The sequence below is a fragment of the Simochromis diagramma genome, unplaced genomic scaffold (assembly GCF_900408965.1).
Source record: "Simochromis diagramma unplaced genomic scaffold, fSimDia1.1 OVJJ01000421.1, whole genome shotgun sequence".
Classification (NCBI taxonomy): domain Eukaryota; kingdom Metazoa; phylum Chordata; class Actinopteri; order Cichliformes; family Cichlidae; genus Simochromis; species Simochromis diagramma.
The window spans coordinates 2605803-2633519 of NW_024387250.1; the positions used below are offsets into that span (position 1 = coordinate 2605803).

The window sequence follows — 27717 nt, forward strand, 5'->3', positions numbered from 1 at the left end:
TTAATCTAATAATAAGCTTTTGTTGAAGATCTGATTACATTCAGTCCTAACTATGCAAATCACAGAGTGGGTAAATGATGTCTTGTAATATCCTCATGACTAAATGTGATGTGATCCATAAGCCTGGCCTGTAGGTAGGAAAGGACTAAACTCCACGTCAGGGGTATTGAACCTGTGCCTCTGGCTCCTTTGTCCACCCACCCATGACAAAAAAACCAGATGACTTTGAAAATAGAAATAAAAAATTGCATTTTTAAATCATTTTTATATTTATTTAACATTGTTGTAAATGATAACTTGCATTCTCCAATTGTAAAAATGTGCAGTCAATTTTCTTCAGGTAAAGTGTGGTTCACAGGTGGACCATGAAAAGTTATAGTATTCATAAATAGTCCAGTGCAGAGTGATCACATGTGGTAAGAGTTTGATGATTTACACATTTAAAAAAAATATCTGCCCATGATTTTCATTTATTAAGTGAAAAAAACCTGCCTGGCCCTATTTCAAAAATTGATTGTCCCCTAAACATAATAACTGCTGATGCCACCCTTGGCAGCAAAAACTGTAATCAAGCATGTGATAACTGGCAATGAGTCACATTATTGTGGAGGAATTTTGGCCCACTCTTCTTTGCCAAATTGCTTTAATTCAGCCACATTTAGGGCTTTCCAACATTAGGAGCCTGTTTACGGTCATACCAGAGCATCTCAATGTGATTTGAGTCTGAAATTTGTCTAGGCCACTCAAAAAAACTTAATTCTGGTTTTGTTTTTGAAATTTTTTGGTTCATTGTCCAGCTGCATAACCCAAGTGAGCTTGAGCTTCAGGTACAAACTGGTAGACTGACATTCTCCTTCAGGAGTAGAGAGCAGAATTCATGGTTCCATCACCAAGCAGCAAAGCAGCCCCAGACACTACCATCACATCAGAGTTTTTTTTATGAAAAGCTCTGTTAGTTTTGCAGCAGATGTAACGGGTCTAAAACCTTCCAAAGAAATTCAGCTTTTATCTCATCAGTACACAGAACATTTTCACCAAAGTCTTGGGGAACATCAAGATGTTTTTTGGCAAATGTGAGCCTTTGTGTTCTTTTTGGTCAGCAGTGGTTTTCTCCTTAGAACTCTCCCATAGATGCCATTTATGCCCAGTCAGTTTCTTATTGTTGAGGAAAAGAGGCCTGCAGCTCTTTAGATGCTTTTCCCTGCTCTTTTGTGACCTCCTGGATGAGTCATTGAAGCGCTCTTGGAGTATTTTTGGCAGACCCACCAATCCTAGGAAGGTTCACCACTGTTTTCTCCATCTGTGGATAATTGTTTTTTTTTCCTGAGCTGTGATACACTTTAGATTCTAGCCAATCATTTTACGTTTCCGAGGATAGTAGGCGGGGCCAGGTACGTATGTCCTGTTAGAGCAGAGCTACAGATTAAAAATGTCCAAGGCGAAGCGGTCAAAAGTCTGGCTGTACTTCATAGCAAAATATGCAAACTCAGCAGCCTGCAACAAGTGCTTTAAGCTGATACTGTGATACTGTCAAAGGAGGTAACACCTCGAATCCGATGAAACACCTGGCGACGCATAGCGTTTTTTTTTTAAAAGCCCAGAAATGCGCCGTATTTGATAGCTTGCTGCGAGACCTCACACCGAGCACATCTACTGCAGGTGGGTTGCCTGTTATGCAACATCCCCCAAAAACACGAAGAGTAGAGTCCTGGCCCTAGCCCTGCCAGTGTAGCAGAAATGATGACAGATGATGATGCAAGCAGCAGCCGTTCTTCTCTGCGTGAGTAGCTTAATGTTGTCCGTGTGTAATTTACGTTCTCACCATTGTTCACTTGAGTCCCAAAACCTTATAAAAGGATTGTAACCTTTTACGGACTGATAGATGTCAATGCATTTGTTTCTAAGCCTGTTCTTAAGGGTTTTTTAAATCATGACATGATGTGTTGCTTTTTGAGGACTTTAAGCCTACTTCACTTTGTCAGCCAAATTGCATCCCTTCCCTTCTCTTTATCAAGGAGAAGGGAAGGGATGCAATTTCCTTTTTACACAGGGCCACATAAATTTGAACATCTTTTTCCCCCCTTAATAAATAAAATCATGATTTAAAACGTGCATTTTGTTTTTATTCGGGTTATCAGTGTCTAATATTAAAATTTGTTGGAATGTGAAGTGTGACAAATGTGCACACAGAATAATTCTGTGTGGTGTCCATACAATGGACACCACAAATTGTCTCTTTCAAGAGTAAAAGTTGAAATTGCTGCTCATAGTAACATATATTGGGTTTTTATGTTTGTTCGAGAGGACGTATTTTTCTTGGGGCTCTCCTTTTAGTCTGTGACACCAGATCATGCGGTCATAATGTGCTGTCATAAGCAGTGACAGCCAAAGAAATCTGTTGCTGCCTTGGTGTCATTATAGAAACATTTCGCCCATGGTAGCGAATCCCGTGGACTCGTTTTTAAGTGTTTCGTAAAAAAAAAAAACCCCACACTTGTTTATCTGTCACCAGTGACAAGATAATGAAGGCTGTTTTGTCCACTCCCTTATCTGCTGTGTAGCGATCCATATCATGTTGATAGCGGGCTGAGAAAAATGGTTCAGAATCGCAAGATAGCGATATTCCACGCAAAGTTGTTGAAAGTGTCAATTACAGTCTGTGTGCAGACAAATCAAGGGCTATTTTTGTATTGCATTAAAGTGAGAAAAATATTTGTCTGATTTAATTTCCTGTTTCTGTTCTCCTCATCCAACATCAAGATAAATCTTGCCCTAAATTTGTTGGTTAGACACCTTCTGTTTTTAAGGCCATCTGGGAAGTTAACACTAGTCTTCGAAACCTAAACAGGAAAATAGTTTTTCTTCTTTCCCCAACAAACCCGCGGCTCCTTTGAGAAATATTTATTGCCTTTTTCTCCACCACTAATCTTTCCTCTGCGTTTTGAGTCAAACCATAACCAAAAGATTCTTCACTGGCTAGTCACCGCTCAGCAAAGCCACAAGCTCCCCTTGGGTGTCGAGATAATTTTAGTTTGATGACATTTGCTGCTGTTGCAAGCATCTGTTGCAGTCAGAAGACAAATGACCTTCTCTGTTTTGTTTTCTTACGAGACGTGCTGCATTTTGTTTCCACAGGATTACAATGACGAGATCAGGCAGGAACAACTCCGAGAGTTATCCCTGTTGAACGGCTCTGACGAGTCAAGCAGAGGGAGGAGTGTTCAAGGGAGGTGTCTACGACCAACAACCGCAATAACCACAAGGTAAAGTTTTAATTACACTCACAAGCACACATAAATACATAATATTTATACAGACACTTCTCATCCTAATTATTAGTTTATTTAAATTATTTTTTATTTTTGGTGTTTTATCATTTTTACTGGTGTGTTTCTTGTGTGATATTTAAAACCATTTCATTTTATTTCTACTCTTTTATGAATTCACTTGCTTACATCTGTGCAAAAGCCAAACTCACATTTCATTTCTTTATATTCTGAACTGTATTTTTTTAAGTCTTCTTAAACTATACTTTTATGTTTGAAGGTCTTTCCGAGTTTTTCCTTTGGACACTGGCTGGTTTATTACCAGTTTTTAAGCGCAGTCTTTGTACTTGACCTTGTTGTTAGGCCACTTAATACTGACCTATGGAGCATTCAAGCATAAAAAAATCTCCCAAACCAGTCTCATCTTTACACAAGAAACAATTCTAAATTGCTTCAGGCACTTTTTACTTTGTAACTTCTTGGCTGCTGCAAAAACTTCTTTAGCTGAAGTATCCAAAAATACTTGAATTTACCATGAATGGCATAAAATAGTATTTTTGTACCAACAAAGTGATTCCTAAAGAGCTTGTTGCTGAAAACTTGGTATATCTACAGCAACAGTATCTCAAAGTCATGTCTTTAAGAAATAGCAAAAAATCCAGCAAAGATGGAATACAGGACCTGAAATATGCGTCTACTGTTCGCTGAAACCTCATTAGAAATCATCACCATGGAAGCACAGCTGTCAAAAAGCCATTCTTAAACAAGGGAAACAGGAAGAAAAGGCTGAGGTATGAAAAATTACACAACAACTGATTTTAAAATCAGCAGCAAAAAAGTCTTTTGGTACTCCATATTTCATATCTATAGTCTATATTCTTCTGTAAACCATGACAGGGGCTCTGTCATGGTTTAAGGCTGGTTTAAGAAAAACAAGATCTCTCATGTCTAATAGTCAATGCAATAAAAATGTGTAATTTTATGCATTTGCAGGCAATCCAGAGCCTAGCACCTAACCTGCTCTGAATGACAAAATAAATGTGTTAAAAAATAACAATGAGGCACCCACCTTCATGGTGAATTTTGACATTAATTGGTTCACCTGTACATGTTTCTGTATTTTATGCAAACCAGTTGTGAGTATTCCTAATCATATTCTATTTAATATTTTTTAATGGTTTCTTTTCATTTTTTTTTAATTTAAAATGTGACTTGTTTTCCGTGTGGCTCCTGTAGGCCAGCATATGCAGAAACAATAAATGCTACAGAGCATTTCATTGGATCAGACGTTCACGCATCCCTCTATAAGTCTCCTTTTGAGTTATTTATTTATCTAATTGTTGAGCAAACTGACCATAATCTATGTGAGCTATGGAAGTCCCTCTGGAATAACCAGGTAGAGTGTGCCATGAAAGCCTGGCCTATTTCTGGCAGCACATCCATATGAGCAAAATCCACCAGCAACATTGGGACGCTCCCAATTCACCACCAGTACCACCACTTTCTTTTCCAGATTTTCCCCTTATGCTGCAATGATAAGCGATTTTTGTAAATCTCCATTAAAAATGTGCACCAATAATTCCCATTTGAGTGTCTGTATTTTTGGATCACAATAGGTTGCCAGCTAGTGAAGAATAAGCTGGAGGAAGACAAATTGCCATACCCTAGCTGTATCATGCTGTAAAAATGTAAGTTAGCAGAAAATAGGCATCTTTGCAATGTTAAATCCTCCCTGCAGTCCCTACACCGAGCATGAAGTCGAGCTGCTGGATAGTCAGACTTTTATATAAAGAAACAACCTACCTTAAATTCCTCATGTCTGCCCCAGCCCTTTGGCCCTTGCTCTCCACCGGTGCATGTCAAGTAACAACTTGCTGTATTTGAAAACTATACCTGTCCGCCTGCAGCCTGACATTAATCAGCGGTTTCAGGCAGATGTGTTATCGTGCAAACGGAGACATGACACCGCTCTGTCACATTTTTGAAATAACCATGTTGCATCCCACAGGCATGTTTGCAGAGCAGACAAAACACAAAGTGACACTCGTCACCCTTCTGATCATAACAAGATCTACCCCAGTGCTGTGTTTATCTTATGTTTCACCTGAGCACAGTGTAAGGCAACCACCAGCTGTGGCAGCGTGGACGTATGCAGCACTAAAAAGGATTTAAATATAGTTTGAGGGGGGTTTTTTTCTTCTTAATTCCACTTTCCCACTTAATTTACTGTGGCTTATTTATGAGTGTTGCACAGCAAGGTTCTTAGGGCAATGTTGAGGCCATGTTTGTTTGCTTTTTTTGCTTTACCAGGGGCCACAGAGGCGCGGGAAGGAGCGCGGCAACACCTCGGGGGACAGCGACGGCAGCACACAGCAAACTTCCCACGACAGTTTTGACGAGGGAGGTACAAGTCCCGAGAGCCAGAGGGGCAGCAGCAGCAAGTGTCGGATACAGGCCCCCACTGTTAGCAGTCACACATGAATCATATGACGACTATGTAAGTCCAATCCTCTTTGCACACACTGAAAAGTATAGCTGATAGTAATTTTACTTGAAGTGTGTGTAAATCAGACTTGATTTACTTCCCTTTCATGTAATCTGGATGATTCGTGCTTTACATGGAAAGGTAGAGCATTCTGGGACATCTTTAAAAAGTAGGACAAGCAAGTATTACATTGTATATTTGCCTATTTTAAATGTTAAAAACTTGCAGAAGCGTATAATGATGGTTTTGGATCATTGAGTTCGACATAGTTGCAGGCAGTGATCGGTTTCCCTTTATCTCGTCCCTTTAAAAGCACAACATATTTTCCAAACTTATGATAACTAATGATAATTTGTCACACTAACTTAATAAAAAAATTTTTTTATTGTGTTCAAAGTAAGATTAACCTGTAATCAAAGTTTTCAAAGAAAAGGAGGCAAGAACCTGAACACATTTTGCTTGTTTTTCACCGTTGCCTCAGTTCTGCCACACAGGCAAGTCATGCTTTGACCTGACCAAAAAAAAGCCTTAAATCGAGTATCTTTAACTGTGTAGCCTGATTTATTTTTGGCTGGCTCGGGTTAAGCCATCATAGACTGTGCTGAGGTTTGATATGTCTCAGCTTTAAGCTCTGTTTATAGTGACAAACCTTCATCCTCGTACCCAGACACTATTTTTGACTGCTGTGCACAGCTTTTTAATATGGTAATTTGTGTGTTTATTCCTTACCCTGTTTTTAATTTGATGTATTTATTTATTTATTTGTTATGAGATATTTTTCAAAAAAAGAATTCTGAAAGCATTATCGGCCCTCTTTGAGAGCCACTGTATTAGATAAGTATTTTTGCACCACTTGCACATACATTTATGCTAACTACAGACTGTTTGAGGAATAGCCCAGTTTAGGTAGTGTAGTATCCCAAGTTTCCATGTACATCCATGCAGATGAGGAATCTGACCTGGAATCTGAGAAATGATTAGCAAACACACCAGCTTACATATTGTTTAATGGCACATATGGAAAACACGGGCTATTTGAAAATAATTACTGGTGTTATTGGTTTGGAGTTTAATTTAAAAAAAACATTCATGTGAGCTACGGGAACTCTCTTTGTCTCCTTAACCCTGTGTCATATTAGACACGTGAGTTTTTGTGCATCAACAGTGTGATATTTGGCTGTTTTTGCCCCGAAAAACCCTAAACAAGCAAAACCAGCACATTTAATGCAATAATTATAGCAAACATGATACAAATAAAACACTAAATTATTTTTTTTATTTGCCCTAAGGTCCAATAAACACTCCACTTTTTAAAAAATTCTAATTTCCTGACAATTATTTCACGGTTCAGGCTTTGCACACCGTAAAAAAAAAAAATCCTAAAAAAACAGTAATATTCCGGCAGCTGGGGTACCAAAATAATACCAGAAAATAACAGAAAATAACTTTCCCATGAAAATACGGTTATTTTCAGTAATGACAATACAGTTTGTTGCCCTAATTTTACATGGGATTTTGCCTTTTTCAAGTGCTTTTAAACATTAAATTAGGAACAATTTAATGTGATTAAACAATGAAATTACCTATAAAAAAAAAGGTCAATGAATGTGGCAATATGAATAATAATATTTAAATGTACAGAAATATACAGTTAACAGTTGGTTTAAATAACAATGGATTGCATTCATATAGCATTTTATGAAACCCTCAAAGCGCTTTACAATTCCACTTTATAATTCCCCTCAGGGTATCACCATTAGGTGGTAGGTGACGTGTCTTGCCCAAGGACACAACGACCGAGAGTGTCCGAGCCGGGGCTCGAATCGGCAACCTTCTGATTACAAGGCGAACTGCCAACTCTTGAGCCACGATCACCCTAAATAACAATAATGATAATAATTGTAAAAAGTTTATACAAATCATTTTATATATTTTTCCATAGCATTACATTTGGATTTCACAGTTCAATCTTTCAAATAACGAACAAATATTTGTGAAATTATGATGCATTTGTGAATGTATTTTAACAATCTAAATATGCATATGTATAGAGACAGATACATTTAAAAAACAAGAAAATTATGTTTTATTACTTTACAGTGATTTTACGTTCATTTATATTTGACATGTAAAATCACAGTCTATTTATGTGAATTTAATGATATTCTAGAAGAACAGTACAAACCTGTAAAATATACAGTAAAATACTTTTATATCACAATTTTTTTTTTTACAGTGCAGGGTTTAGTAAATTGTGCTGTAAATGTAAGAGAACATTGTACAGTGGGTTATCAGAAACCCGTGAAGCTCTGCATTGGGGATACAGTCGCCGCACTATCAGCTTGTGAAGAGAAAATGCTGCATTTCAAGGCATAATCAGTGCCTTGACCGGCGTTCTGTAAAATCTTTTATATCACTTCATATAATGCCATGTTCTGTATCCAAAAAAGAAATAAATCTTCAAGGCTTCAGTTTAAAAGTATGTTGTCTTCAGATATCACAAATTTCTCAAGGTCATTTTTCAAAAGACTACACAAGGTGGGCTGTAAGTTTCATCCAAATGAAAAAAGGCAACACTTTTACCAGCCTATTTCCTCAGAGCCTTCCTGCTAAGAAAAGCCCCCATGTGTGCAGGCAATTGAAGATTGGGCTGTCTGCATGGGGAAATGCACAAGCGCAGTCTCATTACCAAACCAAATTGAGTTCTGATGTAGAGCCTGTGTATTTCTGTGGAGTGAAGAAGCGGGGCATTTCTTCTCTTTGTAATTGGAGGTTGGAAAGGAGGGTGGGAGCACAGAGACTAGGGGATTATGGAAAGATGAGTTTGTCCTGAACATTCTCTTCGCTCATATCTCGCTTTGCTATTTTTTTCTACTACATTACGCAATTTTCCTTAAGCATGTTTCCAGATTGCAGCAAGGACTTTTTATGCAGGTCCTGGCTTTTTTTATTATTATCATTTTCTTCCTTCAATGAGTGTACATGATGCTGTATGACTTCTTGTTATTTCGCTACAAGAAGCCTGCAAAGAACAATCTATTGAAACACGACAATATATCAGCAGCAGTTGCTGTGATTTTGTTGCTACACCCTGTATTTGTCTTTAGGAAAATATAGCGTGTATGAGTATTGTGTAATTTCTCCGGAGACTGTTGATTGATGGACTCTGTCAAACTGTCAGTCTGTCTCATAAATGCAATACTGTGAGAAAGTCTATAATTGTACCTAATCGAGGGTGGTATTGATTTATAACTTCAAAGGAAAGCACAAGGAAGCTGGCGGTTATCGTGTATCATTGTTTGCTTTATAATTTATGAACAAAGTGCTTTCTCTCTATCTTTCTCCCACAAATCTCACCTTGCTGTATCCTTTACACCAGCACTCTTTCCTCCTTCCTGCCAGACCGAAGCTCTTTGTGAACCGATTCCAGTTAGTGATGCTACAATTTTCGCATCATCAGTCAAAGCCAGAGATACGTGCTCCTTCATTAACATAACCATGCTGAATGGCTTTTTTTAAAAGTCATATAGGCAGCACACAGTGGGAGATCTGCTTCAGATGTGTTATCATTATTCGAAATACCCTTTTAGGAGCATCGGGATGATCACTGTGAAGTCTCTGGACTATTACCTGCACCTATTCTTACTTTGGCGCCTCCGGAAATCATGGACGTTGCATTAGGGAGCTCGGAGGATGCCGAGTTCTTACGTGCAGCTCTATCAAGTATATACTTATACTCACAAACACTACATTAGTAGACAGCGATAGGTAATCCCAGTCAAAAAAAGGACTTTTTTCCACTTTAATTTATGGCTAAGCATCCAAAAAGTTACCCTGGATATTTTTGAGACACCTTTCTAAAATATTTGATTTGGCAGGATTACAAGTACTAAACCAGCTACTCTGTTGCTGTCTTCTCCACGTGTACACTTGGAGCCAGGGATCTCCGAGGCTTGCACACCTACTCTGTTGTTATCTCCTGAGAAGGAGTTAGAAATTAATTGGTCATTTTTTAAAATCTCTCCTTTAAAATAATATGAAAACTCTGCCAGCACAGTGGTGCAGTGGTTAGCAGCATTGCCTCCCAGCAAGAAGGTCTTGGTTTGGAATCTGGGTAGTCCAGACATGCAATTAGTGGAGTTAAGTTTAAATCTAAATTGGTCATAGATGTGAGTGCAAATGGTTGTCTCTTGTGTTAGCCCTGGGACAGCATGGAGACCTTTCCTCCTTTCGCCCTATAAGGTAGACAGATCTACATATGCTCCAGCCCCCCTCACAACCCTGTATTGGATAACTAGAAAAACATGGACCAATGGATGAAATCAAGCCTTCATACAGTAAACATAAAGGTTTATCCGCCAAAAAAGTTACCTAACTCTTTGATGATAACTCAATCTTTTTTTTCCTGCAGCAGTGAAATTTACAATTTTCATTTTAGCTTCTGCTTTTACACACAGTCACGACAAGTTATTAATATCACTGCGCTTCTGGTAGAAACCAATTTGCATAGCAGTGCTTATTAATAACCAGCACATACAGGTGTCTATATGTATGCATTGTGTAGTTTAGAGTCAGTGTGTTGTGTGCCGAATGAATGACAGAGTGTTGTTTTCTCCTTCATTTGAGGTGAAACTCCCGTAAACCTTTCTGCTGTTTTGCGGGTCATCATGTAACGGGGGCTCCTCTGGAGACTATTGTGATGAATGGACTCTGTCACGCTGTCAGTGTCGTAAAACTAATACAGTGACAGTGACCATTATTGTCCCTTTTAAATGATGGCAACAATTCAGAAGTGAAGTGGATTACAGTGCTCTGCCATGGAGCGGGTTGGGGTGGGGGGTGTCAGTCTAGACATTGAGTCCGCGGAACACGTTTAAACGGTGTTTCTAACAGATTCTTCACGTGCTGACATTTGAAACGTTCCTAATCCAGAGATGATGACAGCCAGGCTTTCACTTTTGAGACAATGTATTAACATATTGCAGATGAAGTGCACCCAGAACTGTGTGTCTGGTGCAGATCTCTGTGTACTACAGTGAAGCGCCGCTAGGCTTTTTGCATCATTTCAGATAAACCGATAAGCCCTTTAGTAAAACTTTAATCTGTTTGCAATCACTAGGCCATCATTTTGGTCCTTTAAGGTTTGGTGTTCCTTATATTTTTAGTAAGATTATAAAAAAACACCCATAATACACTCAAACTAAGTAGGCTTCGCTTTCAGTTTTTCATCTATACCTTGATACATTTTAATAAACAGAGGAAAATAATTTAACACGTAAACAGTTAATGCTGGGTTAACCTTTTCTCAGTTTGTCTGATAGATATTTGTCATGTTTATTAATAATGTATCTAAGCAATCAGCAGCCGGTCTGCATGAAGCTGCTGCAAAATGAATCTCCCTTCTACCATATTTTAATGTGAAAGTGCTCAAAATCCAGATCTGTTATCCAGGGAAAGAAGCCTGTTTTTCAGTGATAAGGTATCTACAATTCCAGTGAGCAGCCACTGTCTTCAGTGTCAGTTTGTATTTTTGATTGTTTTACAATTGTTCCAGACAAAATGTCTTTTCCCCATCGAGGTTTTGGAGTACTGTGGGATGTGGCTTTTTTTTTTTTTGTTTTCCCAACCATGTAGGCTGCTTTTGATGATTTTGTTTTAAGGATGATTTTTTTTTTTTCATGTTTTCCACAAAGCACAGTTGGAATTGCTCTTATTATTAAATGTATTGTAGTCACACCACAGGAGCTTCTTCTCCCTACTGGGCTCTTACAGTATCTGATCTGATGTGCCAACACTTTTCTGGCTACGTGTTTTTGCCATTGTGGGATTTAAAGCTTTGAATCCTGGAAGATCGTCTAGATTTCCCATCTTTTGAGATATTAATAAGAAAATTACTCGTCTCAGAAATGTCATTGTAGGTGTTGCACTGAGCTTTGTAATTTAAGTCGCTGCTGAAGTGCTAAAGTTACCATTAATAGCCATTACCTACTGGCATTGGTGGAAGTATTAAGGAATGAATTTTACTGATCCCCTAGAAAGAGCAGCAGAAAAACATTACACTGTAATCTGTATAAGTTACTCCATGTGAAAAGTGCAGATGGAGAGCAGAGGAAGATTAAAGATGTGATGAATGGAATTTTGTATAGACTGGGACCATGGCCTTAGTTAAAGATCAGATCCCATCTAGATCAAATCTTATCTTTTAATGTCAGGGCTGATGACAGAAGAGAGGAGTCTGAGAGTGATACAGTGTTTCGTCCCTGACAGCAGACCATGAATTGTACAAATTGCTGGTAAAAATTGAAACGCATTGCTCGGTTTTTTTAAACCTGAGCCCTGCAACCATACTGAGGCAGCGCGGGAAATGCCATAATGTGATTAAACACAGAGCTTTGGGAGGCTTTGAAGAAAAAAACTCTAATCTATCAACTGTGGAAAAAAAGCAAAAGGACACCCTTTTGAAAAGGGGGGAAAAAATTCTCGCCGTATCATCTAGTGCATGAACATAAAAGATGTCTAAGATTTGTAAGGTTCTGTGTATTGCTTAAAGGAGGGCAGTTTTCTAAGGGCACCATTGTGGGTGGGATGCACATCTGCTATAATTGCTTCATAACAATAGGTTCAGATACAGTGCTGAGTTCACATTTGTTATATTAATTATGGAAATTCTTCATGCAGAACTCTCCTGTTCATTAAAACAGATGTATGACACATTTCCTCTGGATTATTAAGTAGAGGTAAAGACTCAGGTAGAATGCATTATAGCCTCAGTTGTATCATCAGGGACTTAAGCTACCTGTGAGGGTATACGCAGACAAACATTTTCAAAGTGGAAAATGTCTGTTGTATTTATTTATTGTCTTCTTGAGCATCCCTAAACCTAGAGCGATTGCTTAATGTCCCTAAAGTAATCAAGGTTTGATCTCATCATAATTATTCAATGTAGTAAATATTATCATCCTATCAAATTTGCCATGGCACAATTTCAAGAGTAGCGTTCGGAAGTAAACTTGTATTTTATGTGCGTTCGGAACAACAAAAGGTGCATGCTGATTGAATTTGCACAGGTAGAAAGCAGCGAACAGCAACATCTATTCAGTGAGACAAAAGGCTGCAAATCTCATTTCCCCCCACATTCCTGCCACGTGGAGAGGCATTCACAGGCTGCTCCCTATGAAGATCAGTCACTGTCAGGGGACATACAGGTTGTCAATTGATAATGAAGCACAGTGCTAAGGGCCTTTAGGTTCTCGCTGTCCTAATTACACTGAGCGAGAACTCTCCAGCCTTGTGTTAACATTTGATTTATGTCCTCTGCCTTGTTGAAAAGGAGCAGTGTTAATTGTTTTTACAGATGAACGTCAAACGAGAAGAATCAAGCCTCATTAATTAGAGGGAGCAGTATTTACACATAGCACCTCTTCAGATCTGCATGTTTTGTTCATGAAACTAATGGTAAGGTCGGGAGTAATCGAAGAAAGGAAAGGGTAAACGTTTTTATATTTTTTTCTTTGAGTTTCGAATCACTGAATGCTGCATATCCCCTGTGATGCTTTTATTGCAAACTCATTTGAAACATACAGATATAGTTTAGCTTTAAAAAGAAATGTCTTACGACAAGGGTAACCTACCTTTTTCTGCAGCTTTCCAACTGTATCTCATTGTGTTCCTCAGTGGATAGACTTCTCTGGGTTGTCATCACACAGTGCAATTGTAAGCGCTAGTATAATCCATCATAAACACAACTTCAGATGCCAAAACAAAACTGCTCCTTCATGACTCATGAACAGTCATAACATTGCTGTTTGCACATAAACGATGGAGGTGGCTACTATAATCTCACCATCGGTTTGTGAACTACCGTTTTAAAGGCTGAAGTTGAGCTTTTTAGTCTTTGCCATTTTGCTCATGAGTAAGCGGTGGATCATACTTAGAAATGGAGGAAGCTGCATGCTTGTAGAGAAGAAACCTGTCAATCACAAGGTAGCCACACGATAAAGATAACTCTGCTACTTTCCCTTTTTAAATAAAAGTCTTATTTGTAAAATAAAGGTCCTGCTGTATTAAATAAGACTTCAAACTAACATCAGAAACCAATAACTCAAAGGTCATTTTCTCAATTTATTCTGTACAACTCATTTTTGTAACCCCTGTTGTTATTAGAAAAATGTGGCTGACTTTATACGTCACCTTGGACACAATATCCATCTTTTTTTATATCTGCTTATAAAAAGTTAGCAAATTGTATGCTGAGGTGAAATTAAGTTCTTTATTGCTACATTACTACTGTTAATATAAGACATTTTAACGAAATCAGCTGGTTAACAGAGCATGGTAATGTTTAGTGGTGGCATCCATTGATTAATTCAATATAAATTTCACTGTATTATTTTTGTTTTTGATGTGAACAGATTAAAAGAAACTGCTCTTAAATCAAGTGCTTCTTCTAGAGGTTTTAGAGGATCCACAGCAACAAACACAAAGACTTAGATTTTGTAAATTATAGTAAGATACAAAGTGTTGAGTTAACCTTCACTTATTTGCATTTTGCTAGAAAAATGGGAAATAGGTGGAGCAGGTTACTGAAAGGTGCAAACACACATTGAAACACACTATATAAGGCGAGAATAGAGTTTGTACAACTCTAATGAGCTTGAAAGTCAATATTTGTTATCACCACCTTTGTTCTTCAACGCAGCCTGAATGAAGGCTTTCTGGTCATTTCTTTAAGTGGTCTTCAGGAATAAGTTCTTTAGGCTTTAGGTCTTGAAGGACGTTCAAAGCTCATCTTTGGATGTTAGATGCCTTATGTTCCATTATCTGTCAAGATGATCCCACACCGCTTCAGTAATGTTGAGGTCCGGGCTCTGGGGAGGCCAGTCCATGACTGATAGTTTCATTGTGTTTTTCTGCAGGTTTACTTTTTTGCACTTGCTTTTTTATGCAGGGAAAATGAGACAAATGCAGGCTAGAATAAACTAAAAAAAACACCTTTATTTGGTGGTTTACTGACGTCCATGAGCATAATTGAAAATCAGCAAAATTCAAAGTCAGAAGACAGAAGGGAACAAACACGAGGGAACAAATACTGGGATGACAAACAGGAAAGATAAACAGCCACTCTGACAACAACTGAATGAGAGACTGAAGCTATACATACACATGAGGTAATTAGGGAGAATGGAAACGTCAACAACAACAACAAAACTAAGCTAAAACTAATTATGAAAACGCTAAAGGAAGTAAAACTAGACACTATAGAAAAGACCAACAGCTAACAAAATAAAACAGGAAGTAACACACAACTAAACAGGGGAAACAGATGAACTTGAACAAGGCAAAAGACAAACACATAAACAACACTGACAGAGGGACAGAAAAGGAACAGAGGGAAACTAACCGAAAACAAACGCCACGAAATCATCAGTAACTTAAACTAACAAGAACTAAGGACTCAACATATAAAGGAATCCCATTGGAATCCCAACTTAAAGCAGGAAAACAAAGATGAAAAGAACTCCCAAAGAAGCCAAAAATAAATCCTACTCAAAACACAACAGTGAACTCACAAAAACTCAAACCCCTTGGTCCAGGACCCAGGGACCATGACAATGAATACTCGCCTTCTGGTGAGCTGAGCACGCACACATCTATCTTGTAAACAAGTAGCCTCAACAGTAAATTGGGCTGTGGGATGTTAGGATGAATTCTCCCTCAGTATCATTTATTGATTTTATATTTCTCTTTTTTATATCAGTAACAGTGACACAAGTCTTTTTATCCTTAAAATAAATATACTGCAAGTTTTCCATGACTTTACATTGCAGCAATGATGGAAGTCTTTTTAAATGATTATTTCACAGCTGACTGAAAATAATCCCCTCTTATATTTGTGGTCCAGTGTGAAGATTTTTTTTTTTTTCGTGTGGGATTGCTAACAAAACGGTTAATTACTTAGATATGCACGTCTCTGACTCGCTGCCTTTGTGAGGAAAGACTCATGCAAGAAAAAAGAGAAGTATAGGATCCCCAGAACAACTTAATCCCTGACATAATCCCTAACTTTAATTTAGTCAAATTCGTGTTCACACAAATAAAGCCACACAGGAACCAGAGGACTTTGAATCAGCATTTCCCGACAGGAGATGGAGAGTGTGTACTAGTGCTTTGAATGTAATTTCTTTTGTATAGCTGTACTTGATGTCCTTCACGCTGATAGCTATGCTTTTGTGACAGAGAGCATTACCAGAGGCAGCCACACCTAATACAAGATGCAATTACTCCATTACATAGACTATATATGTTCTTTTATTACAGGCAGACTTGGAGGAATATTGAGCTATGAAGCTCCCGTCCGCCATCAACCAGTTTCACTGAAGCTTTCAACACATTTTATTCTGCTGATTTAAAATCCATTCAGCCTTTAAAAGGAATTGAACACTTGCATGTATCATAGTAAAGCTTGATTCGAAATAGCAAGCTTGGAAAGGATTAGAAGAGATTAGATCATGATGAAAAAGAAGCGTAAGCACTTTAAACTCCACTAAACCTCTTAAATGAGCATGATCCAACAATTACAAAAAGAGACAATACCTTAGTCTACTGTTCTGCACACCCTTTGGCCTTACTCCAGTTTCAGGTTATGCTGTTTACATGAACCTTTGGTCTGCTGGGTCTGATTATCCCTGCCGTCATGAATAAACCATACAGCAGAATAGTGTGCTCTCTTCAGGCAGATCGTTCAACATAAAGGTGTTAGTTTGGTTTCAGAAGTGGGAAGTGATCCCCAAAAGGTGAACGCTATTTCAGATTTCACTTTAACAAATAAAATATGACATCGCTTCTTTTTATAAATCATAATCAACTTGAAAGCATAATTTTCTATCGACCAGACTGACGCGATTAACAATAAACAGTCGATGCAGGTCCCTCGTGAATATGGACTGACATTATGTTCTTCCGGGGATTAGAGTGGGTGTTAGAAATAAAATAATTGTGTGAGGCTGATATCTGCAGCAGCTATTACAGTTCCTGGAATTAAAGAAAGTGAAGATATTCTCTGTTGTGGACCAGTCAGTATACCGTGACTCATTGCTTTTGTTTTGTTCCTCATGCTTTAATTCAGCCATACAAACAAGTACATAGCGGTCAAAATCACACAGATGCCAACATCATATGATTGCCAAGTGGTTGAGGGGGCACTGGGGAGCAGAAAGGCATGGGTTCCATACTCAGGAGCACCGTGTGCTTCATGTCATTCTTTTATGACTTTCTTTAGTGGTGTCTCGATGCAAGAGAAGCAATAAATAAATCAAATCTAGTAAAACACAGAATGATAAATAGTGTGTTTATGTTTTTTTTAGTATCTTAGGTGCAGACTGACTTGTTTTTACCGGAGAGAAACACTGAAAAGTTGTTCCAATAGCTTGGTGTTATGCTCCATGGGCACCTGGAAAGTGTTCGATAAAGGGATTTTTCTGAAAATCTATTAAAAATCCTTGCAGTAATGTATTAGAAGACATAAAGCCTGACATTTCTCCACAATTCTGTTTTTAAGAAATAAAATGATTATTATTTTGTTCGCTGATGTGATTACATGACATGAAATCAGGATGCTTGTGGTTGCTGTCTGGTAAGGACAAGCCAGATTTTGCAGAATCTGCCACCTGATGCACTCTGGCATCTCCTGCAATTCAACGCTCTGTTGCCCACACCAAATCAGCTCCAGTTCTCTTCTGTGTTTTTCAGCTTTTGGGAACAAACTTGTGAAGCAGCACCAGATGTTTAGCAGTTTTATAATAGTTTAATAATAAAACAAAGAATTAATAGTCAAGATAGTCAAGAAATAGTCTTATGTACTTCATTTAGCTCCCTTCTCCAAAACATTTGTAAGCATCAGAGAATTTCTGCACTGACATGCACAATTTTCCATCAAATTTTATATATTTTATGCAGGAGGTGACATATGCAATGCTTCTAAACCACGCTCCTCATGCTCCTCATGCTTCACAATAAATAATGCCCCGTCTTTAAGGGCACAGCACCTTATCTTTCAGTGATGTTCACTTCCAGCTTATAACTATAAATAAAAAATAATAATTTTTGAAAGTCAGTGGAGGTTGAATCTATTTCTGACCTTTGTTGGTTCCTGCAATATTCTGCACAGATCTAAAAATCTCCTCCAGAAAGTTTCTCAAGGAGCAAAACCCATGGAAAAGGTCCACTATGCCTACTATATAGGTCAAGTTCTCTCTTCTCAGAGCTGTGTTTTGGCAGCTTGATAACTGTGTTCTGTTTAAAGAGATTTGAGTCATAAGTCAAAAGAAACTAAAAGTGATTTATTAGAAAGTGACAGCCTTCACAGTGGGAAAGAACCGATGATACTAATATGACAAAACACTTAAGGAATATGTTCACATGTCACTGTAATGGATGAAATATTAGAGGATTTAATGACTGAGACCTGTTAACCAGGCTTTCTGAGCTTCCCTCTTCTGAATGTTAATTCTTATTTGAACTGATCCAAAAACAGGGTCCCTGCATAAATAAGCTGAGAAGAATCCTCTGTAGAAGTAAACAGGCACAAACTGGATTAACACACCATCTGAGGCACAACTAGGGGATCTGTAATAAGAATCATTTTCTACGTGCAGACTCTGACAAGTAATAAATGATATATATATATACATACATATATATATATATACATACATACATATATATATATATATATATATATATATATACATACATACATATATAAAAAAAAAAACACCCAGCACGCCCCTGCGGGCGGTTTATCCTTCAAGCTCGGGTCCTCTACCAGAGCTTGAGGGTCCTGCGCAGTATCTTAGCTGTTCCCAGGACTGCGCTCTTCTGGACAGAGATCTCCGATGTTATTCCCGGGATCTGCTGGAGCCACTCGCCTAGCTTGGGAGTCACCGCACCTAGTGCTCCGATTACCACGGGGACCACCGTTACCTTCACCCTCCACATCCTCTCGAGCTCTTCTCTGAGCCCTTGGTATTTCTCCAGCTTCTCGTGTTCCTTCTTCCTGATATTGCTGTCATTCGGAACCGCTACATCGATCACTACGGCCGTCTTCTTCTGTTTGTCTACCACCACTATGTCCGGTTGGTTAGCCACCACCATTTTGTCCGTCTGTATCTGGAAGTCCCACAGGATCTTAGCTCGGTCATTCTCCACCACCCTTGGGGGCATCTCCCATTTTGACCTCGGGACTTCCAGGTTATACTCGGCACAGATGTTCCTGTACACTATGCCGGCCACTTGGTTATGGCGTTCCATGTATGCCTTGCCTGCTAGCATCTTGCACCCTGCTGTTATGTGCTGGATCGTCTCTGGGGCATCTTTACACAGCCTGCACCTGGGGTCTTGCCTGGTGTGATAGACCCCAGCCTCTATGGATCTTGTACTCAGAGCTTGTTCTTGTGCTGCCATGATTAGTGCCTCTGTGCTGTCTTTCAGTCCAGCTTTGTCCAGCCACTGGTAGGATTTCTGGATATCAGCCACCTCCTCTATCTGCCGGTGGTACATACCGTGCAGGGGCCTGTCCTTCCATGATGGTTCCTCGTCTCCCTCCTCTTTCTTGGGTTTCTGCTGCCTGAGGTATTCACTGAGCACTCGGTCAGTTGGGGCCATCTTCCCAATGTATTCTTGGATGTTCGTTGTCTCATCCTGGACTGTGGTGCTGACACTCACCAGTCCCCGGCCCCCTTCCTTCGCTTAGCGTACAGCCTCAGGGTGCTGGACTTGGGGTGAAACCCTTCATGCATGGTAAGGAGCTTTCTTGTCTTTATGTCAGTGGCTTCTATCTCCTCCTTTGGCCAGCCTATTACCCCAGCAGGGTACCTGATCACGGGCAGGGCGTACGTGTTGATGGCCCGGATCTTGTTCTTACCATTCAGCTGACTCCTCAGGACTTGCCTGACCCTCTGCAGGTACTTGGTGGTTTGCAGCCTTTCTAGCGGCCTCTTCATGGTTCCCATTTGTCTGCGGGATCCCCAGGTACTTGTAACTGTCCTCTATGTCTGCAATGTTGCCTTCTGGTAGTTCAATCCCCTCAGTTCTGACTACCTTCCCTCTCTTTGTTACCATCCGACTACACTTCTCCAGTCCGAACGACATTCCAATGTCATTGCTGTATAGCCTGGTAGTGTGGATCCGTGAATCGATGTCTCGTTCACTCTTGGCATACAGCTTGATGTCATCCATGTACAGGAGGTGGCTGACAACTGCTCCGTTCCGTAGTCGGTATCCGTAGCCAGTCTTGTTAATGATCTCACTGAGGGGGTTCAGGCCTATGCAGAACAGCAGTGGGGACAGAGCATCTCTTGGTAGATCCGCACTTGATGGTGACTTGTGCTATGGGCTTGGAGTTGGCCTCTAGTGTTGTACGCCACATCCCCATTGAGTTCCTGATGAAGGCTCTTAGGGTCCCATTGATCTTGTACAATTCTAGGCATTCCAGTATCCAGCTGTGGGGCATTGAGTCATAGGCCTTCTTGTAATCAATCCAGGCAGTGCACAGGTTGGTCAGTCTGGTCTTGCAGTCTCGGCTGACTGTTCTGTCTACCAGTAGCTGGTGTTTTGCGCCTCTGGTATTCTTGCCAATTCCTTTCTGTGTCCCACTCATGTATTGACCCATGTGCCTGTTCATCTTAGCCGATATGATGCCTGACAGGAGCTTCCATGTAGTACTGAGGCAGGTTATTGGTCGGTAGTTGGAGGGGACCGGTCCCTTCTTGGGGTCCTTGGGGATCAGGACCGTCCGACCTTCGGTTAGCCATTCCGGGTGTCTTTCGTTAACTAGCAGCTGGTTCATTTGTGCTGCCAGAAACAAACAAAAGTAATTAAAAAAATAAATATATCTCAGGGCTCTCAAAATTTCAAAATCCCTGGTAGCCCTTCGGGCAGGGACTCTTCAGTTTTTGGTAGCCCAAAATAAATGTAGCCCGAATAAAAAAAGAGAGCAACTTTTTGATTGATGTTTTGTTTCCTTTACAATATTATACATTAAAGTATAATATTGTAAAGGAAACAAAACATTTGTTGAAAAACAAATTACAACATTGTATAAAAATTACAATCATCAACTCAAATACTTGGTTCTAATTGAACAGAAATTTCTATGAACTTGTAAGAACTGTGTAGGACATGAATCAGTCTGTGTCAGATCCTGAATTTGACATTTCCACTGAAGTCACGGGTAAGAGACAAGTGGAACCAAGATCTAGGCCATTTGCTTTTTGAAGTTTGCAAAGACTGCTAAATTTTGCCAGTGGTAGTTCACGCTTTGCAACATAGTACGATGTTCTAAACAGATTTTTCAGGTTTATTTTTAGTATGTTATTTGCAATTGGTGTTTGTTCTGGGAAAGATATTGCAGACTGAGCAATAATGCATTTCTTGCATTTCTCATGGGTTCTAATGGGGGCCTTTCTTAAAATGACTGGTCCCAGTAACAAAGGCGCTTGTCGACTCAGAAATCGAGAGAAAAAACCAACAACACACCCGGCAGAACATTATGTTATTTACACGGGTGCACATAAGTGGTCCGCATGTGCGCATTCGCTGTCAAAATAAAAGACGCGCACCAGATAAGAAGTTGCAACGCGCGTTTGCGTCCATATAAAAAGCACTGTTTTTGTCCGCTAGAGTGGGATTTTCACGGCACATTCCGCACCACATCTCTGTGCGTTCATCATTTGTTTGAAGCCAGCTCACCTCCTGCAACCACTTTTCCGAGAATACGTGCTTCTTTTGTGGTTCGGACTCCTTCTGACATTTGTTTGGAGGTGGAGGAACACCAAAGTAATTGCTTAAAGGAGCTTGCTTCTTCGACATCTTTAAGAGTTCTAAACAAATGTCTGTCCTCCTCCAGAAAATCTTATGTACGCAAACACGCGTTGCAACTTCGTATCTTGTGCGCGTTTTGGGTGTTTTTTGACAGCGAATGCGCACCTGCGGACCACTTATGTGCAGTTAGGGTTAGGCTCGTCATATTGCAGCCACAGAAATTCTTTTGTCCATGAAACCATAAAGCTGCACTTTCTTTTTGCCTTATAGTCTGATTTGTCATAACTTTTCCGTTTTGTGGTAAGCTTTTCTTTGGCTGTCACTTCTTCACCCTGACCTGTCTTATTTGGCTCAGCAGAACTAAAATATATATCCTGCTGCTTTTACACACACACACATAACGGTCAGCGATTCTCTGCGCGATCAACCTCTCATATGTTTAAGCTTGCTGCGGGAGATTTCACTTGTCATGTTTGCATAGTAAGCTAACGATTGATAAGACGATGTCAGAGGAATTGGTGCGCAAATTATCATCACTCACCAAACAGTACTGTCGCTCTCTATACACAGTTCGCGCCATTGCAAAGTGTAAGCAAAAAACAAGCGCAAATTCAAACGCGATTTCAATATGTCACATATTGACAGTGGCTCACCGATGCCAATGACATAATTACCCAGCTACATTTCCGAAAGAATGCAAAAGCATTGACATATATTTTTCCTTCCTACAATAGCCCGACGGGCAGGGCAGAGATAGATTTTGGTAGCCCGACTGGAAAAATCGCTAGCCCCGGGACGTCGGGCTAGCGATTTTGCAAGCCCTGTATCTGATTGAGGAATCACTCATCTTTGGAAAAGAGAGTTTATTACAGAGAAATGGCTCTTTCCAAAATAAAAGCAATATTATACGCTTCTTCTGGGCTATATTCTCAGCAGCATATTGTAGCAGGTCAGGGCTGTTCGGGGTTCTGTTTGTACAGTTATGTTTTGTTTATGTTGCCATAGTGACGGGTGACGCCCTCTCGCCGCGACGGTGTGTCCTTCCGGGGTCAGAGGGCGCCCTGTGTGTTGTTGTTGTTGTTGTTGTTGCTGTGCGGTTGCCACGCTGAGCAGTTAGCTAGTGGCAGTGTTCTTCTGCAGATGTCAATAAACGGCTGTGCTCCCTGGCTAGCTCACGGGAGGCAAGACCAAACGACACCTCCGTCTCCTCGTTGTCTGAGCTCGCCACATTGGTGTCAGAAGTGGGATGATGGTGGCACCCCATGTTCTGACCCGAGTGACTTTTCCCCCGCAGGTCGTGACCGGCCGGTGCGCCAAAAGAAGGCACCTGGACATTTGCAGGACTTTGTGTGGGGTAATGGGGTCGTCGGGGACGACTGACCCCTTAGGTGGGGGCTATGTAGCGGGTCAGGGCTGTTCGGGGTTCTGTTTGTACAGTTATGTTTTGTTTATGTTGCCATAGTGACGGGTGACGCCCTCTCGCTGCGACGGTGTGGCCTTCCGGGGTCAGAGGGCGCCCTGTGTGTTGTTGTTGTTGTTGCTGTGCGGTTGCCGCGCTGAGCAGTTAGCTAGCGGCAGTGTTCTTCTGCAGATGTCAATAAACGGCTGTGCTCCCTGGCTAGCTCACGGGAAGCAAGACCAAACGACACCTCCGTCTCCTCGTTGTCTGAGCTCGCCACAATATTAAACATATCAGGTCCCCATAAGGAGAATCATGTGCTAACGGCTGTCTAAATGACTCGGGTAAAGTTTGTAGCATGCATGCTTGTTGTTTTTGTCTGCTTCCACTTGTCTTTGCACCAGGATGATGTCGGCGTAAATGTGCAGTCATATTTGTTGTGTTCCCACTAGTGCTGTCAGCGTTAATCTCGTTGAAATGATGTTAACGCCACAACACGGCAAATCTCCGTTAACGAGCTACCCCTGATCGCCCCGTGCCTGGGGCTAGACAGCCAACACATTAACGAGCTAACTGCGCTAACACACTAGTTCCCACCCATGTAATTGAGCAATGCATGGCACATCCAACATACTGTTTTACTTTAGTCCATGACGCGCTTACCTTCAGGGTCATACGTCACATGAAAACCAAAATAATTCCAAACGCCAGATCTGAATGAGGGTGGGGGAGGTTCAATTTGCCATGTTGCAAGGAGAGCTTAACTTCTGTCTCGCTAGCTTGCCCTGCGCTCTTCCTTCTGACATTGCTGTCTGTGTTGAACGCTCAGTGGATCTGCACTCGACAGTGCAGCCTAGGCGGAGTAGTCGAACGCAGATTCACTGAGCGCTCAACACAGACAGCATCGTCAGAAGGAAAGTTGATAAAATAAATTACAAATTTTGTATTGTTTGATACATATGCGTACCGAACCGAAAGCACTGTATCGAACCGTTCAATATCGATACGATTCAATATCGATACGAGTATCGTTGCACCCCTAATATATATATATATATATATATATATATATATATATACATTAAGTGGTTTCTAATACTTACAGGTTGTTGGCAAAATATCTAACTTTAGGGCTTGTCTGTGGGCTGCATGCTGTTTAGCCACTTGTATTGTTATCGAACACGAGTGTAAAGCTCCTGGCTGTATTTTGTGCTTATTTTCTGAATAGCTACTTATCAATAGTGCAGATCCATATTGCAGCTTGAGACTCAGAAGGTGTCCAATAAGCTTTACCAGTGAGACATGCTCCCTGCGAACCTTAATCAATAATCCCTGTTGGACATTAATTTTTCTGTTTCCTCTCCCATTACCGTCTCACTGTAATATAGTTAGCCCATGGAACTAACTATTGATTATTTTTATATTATTTATCTCCAACCAGTTAGACTGGATAGAGATGTGGAGACAAGTCAATGTTAATGCTTACCGCGTGTTCCCTCGCAGGCCTACGACGACGGATACGGTGGAGAGTATGATGATGAGAGTTATGAAGCCTATGAAGATAACTACAGCAATCAGTCAAAGAGGTAACGTTAACACACACACAGCAGGAAACGCTTTTTCAACTTTTCTCAGTTACCATCCATCTGTTGTTACAATACAGCATGTTTAAGGTCCACTGTGACCAGCTGGGCCATCACAGGTGTACATTAGAGCAAGAAATCCCCAAACCAACAATGACTTGATCCTAACAGCAAAGCTACAGTATGTGTGTATACTAAAGCCTGATAAAAGTGTGCCAGAGACGTCTGTTGTCTGTTAAAAACACATCAGTGAGCAACATGGGCACAGTAGTTAATCCCACATACACCATCATGCTGCTGTAAATATTTAGTGATGCACTAAATCCGCAGCTGAGTCCCCAACAAATGGAGTAAAATTTGTTCAAATTTGCCCAGCTTTTCTAGGAATAACTTAGCCCTTCTGTGGTTGAAGATATGTTTATGACCACTTTTTAAAGATCTGTCTCTTCATTAAGAACTAATAGATAAGGGCTGAGTGACACAGACAGTGGAGAGGACTACTGAGAGATTTTGTAAAAAGTGTTTGGTCTTGTTGATAATAGAACTGCAGTCCTTTTTTTCCCAAAGAAATCACATTTATTCCTTATTTGACAAAAAAGAAAAGTCATCTGCAGCTTATTATTTTTTTCTTTGACCCGTGTTTTCGCTTCATCTGCTTTCAGCATTTCAGACTATTATGAATATGGGCAGGGAACCAGTGATGAATCCTACAACAACTATGGTAAGTAGAGCTTATTTTATACCGACAAGAACAGAAATGAGTCATTGTCATTTTCATGTATCCTCACTTTTCAGTACTGATACTCACTATAAATTGTTGAATCCAGCTAAAATGCAACACAACCCCATTATTAAAAATGAGAAAATGGGTTGATTATTTGATTAGTCAATTCATAAAAATGATTTGGCAGCTGGATGGCTGATTAAATGGTGAAGTCCTTTTTCACCTTGCACTGTGCTCTGCAGTTCCAGGTTCTCAGCTGTAAGAATGTGCTGATTTTCTTTGATCCTGATTTTCTGTAGTTTGTACATCGACTGTTTATGGCATCCAGGTCTGAAATCTCGAGTTTTTACAGCTTATAGAAGCCAAATATTTCTCCATCATGGGTTAAGGTAATAAAATACACCATTTAATATGTAATGCTTCAAGGTCATAGGTCGAAAATCAGGGTCATTCGGGAAATTAGGAAAAAGCTTTAGTTTCCCCTGGAACATCTCAAAATTTTATTTGGGGGACATGAACACTTTCTTTTTCTGAGCTCTTTAAAATATTATTTTTAAGTAAAAACATTTTATGAATACACAATGACACAAAAGAATTAATATTCTACACTACATTTCTATATTAGCAATGCTGACATCAGCACAAGTAATCTGTGAAAACAACTCTGTCATTATTCAGGATTTCAATATTACCAATACTGACATTAGCATAAAACATAAATGTTTTAGTATAGCCCTTGCCCTTTGGGGGGAGTTGTGCTGTCTGATTGCACTTGTTTAATAAGACATGATGCATATTTCTGTTAATTACACTCTCTTTTAGACTCAAATAGATGATAAACCAGAGTATGCTTCAGGGCTTGGCTAACTTTTCACTGAAAAGTTGCCACTATAAAAGGATTCAGTGTTCATTGTTTTTCAGCCAGCTCTCATGTCTGTTATCAAAAAACTACGATGGCGACATCAGAATACAAAACCACAGATAACCACAACCATAATCTACAGATGTGATCAGAAGGGCTGAATGACACAGACAGTGTTGGGCATTTGTTTCATGGTAATTTGGGCTCTTTGTGACTTCTTCAAACTTTTCTTTTTCCAGGATGGAATGATTATACAGCATACATATTTAATGAGTTTAAAAAGAAAGAATTGGGTCCACAGGTTTGAATTTATTTTGGATTTTCTGTGATCCACACAGGATCAAAAGAGTACATACAGGCTTAAATGTATACCATATTCCCACTGATATTTGGCTAACTGTCCATTAATAAGTTATACCTCAAACAGACACTTTTGGTAGCCATCAGCACTATTTAGGCATAATTGTGGCTGGATAGTTTACCGCTCTTCTTAACAGAATTGATAATGGTCTTTTAAATTGGCTGGTGTCCTGGCATTGAGCCGGCTTTTAAGCACAGGCGAAGGTTGGAGCTTTGGGAAGTCCATTAAGTAAGCTTTATGTTGGCTTAATTTATTCATTTCAGAATCAATTTGTTCTGTTTTTGGGATCATTCGACTGTTTCCGCAATTCAGCTGCCTAGTTGTTGATCAAAGATATTAATTTGTAGATAGAGGAGGTAGTTCCAATACTTCTTTGCATCCTCCTTGTCATGTACCAGTACCAGTGGCAGCAAAACAGCCAGACTATGATGCTACCACCAACATGCTTGAAAGTTCCTCCTGTCATTTTGACTAAATAACTCAATCTTTGTCCTGTCTAAAGACAAAACTTCTCAAGATAGCATTTGACTTGTCGATGTGCTCTCTCTTCCCATGGCAATGTCAAACTCACAATACAATGATGCTGGTGTTTCAGCAGTTTGCAGTTTATGGAGGAGGGTAGATTTATTGATCCTGAACCTTTTCTTTTCATTTAAAGTTGGGTTGGTAAAGTAGTGACACACCCTAATTGTAAACACTTACACATCAAAATTACGTACAATTGTTTCAATTGATGATCTTGGCCCTGAGAGATTTTTCCAACTTGTGTAAATTGTAGAACCTTGAGCACCACTTATTAAAAGATTTAAGTAAGTGTATGTATATATTTGAGCCTGTAATTTTGACTCTGTGTGGATAAGAGAAAATCTACACAGAGACAAAAATAAATTCAAACTTGTGAACACAAGTCTTTCTTTTGTAAAGTTATTAAAGATCTATGCTGTTCAATTTATCACCTTCTCTTTATCACCTCGGATAAAGAGAAGTTCAAAGAATTCAGTAAAATCCCAAAATTACCATGACATTCATGTCCATGGTGAGTGTATACAAGCTGCTGACCACTACTGTAGTATTTTGATATCGATATAAAGTGAACACTTTTGTATTTTTCACTGTTGTTCACATAAAAACAAATATATTTTGGTTCTTCTGATTTTTTTGTTTGTTTTTTTATTGTTTAAATAATTGAAGCATTACGTAAAAATGAAGATATTGGTC

General features: G+C 39.7%; 1 protein-coding gene across 5 annotated transcripts in view; it reads left to right on the forward strand.

Moving 5' to 3' along the window:
- Positions 1–27717, forward strand: part of khdrbs2 (KH domain containing, RNA binding, signal transduction associated 2) — an 81852-nt gene that overhangs the window by 40898 nt on the left and 13237 nt on the right. For all 5 annotated transcript variants that reach the window (XM_040001606.1, XM_040001603.1, XM_040001607.1 and 2 more), the window contains exons 5-8: positions 3136–3263; positions 5577–5763; positions 24473–24555; positions 25215–25273. In XM_040001606.1, coding sequence (XP_039857540.1) covers positions 3136–3263; positions 5577–5763; positions 24473–24555; positions 25215–25273 — 457 coding nt within the window. The remainder of the gene's footprint in view (positions 1–3135; positions 3264–5576; positions 5764–24472; positions 24556–25214; positions 25274–27717) is intronic.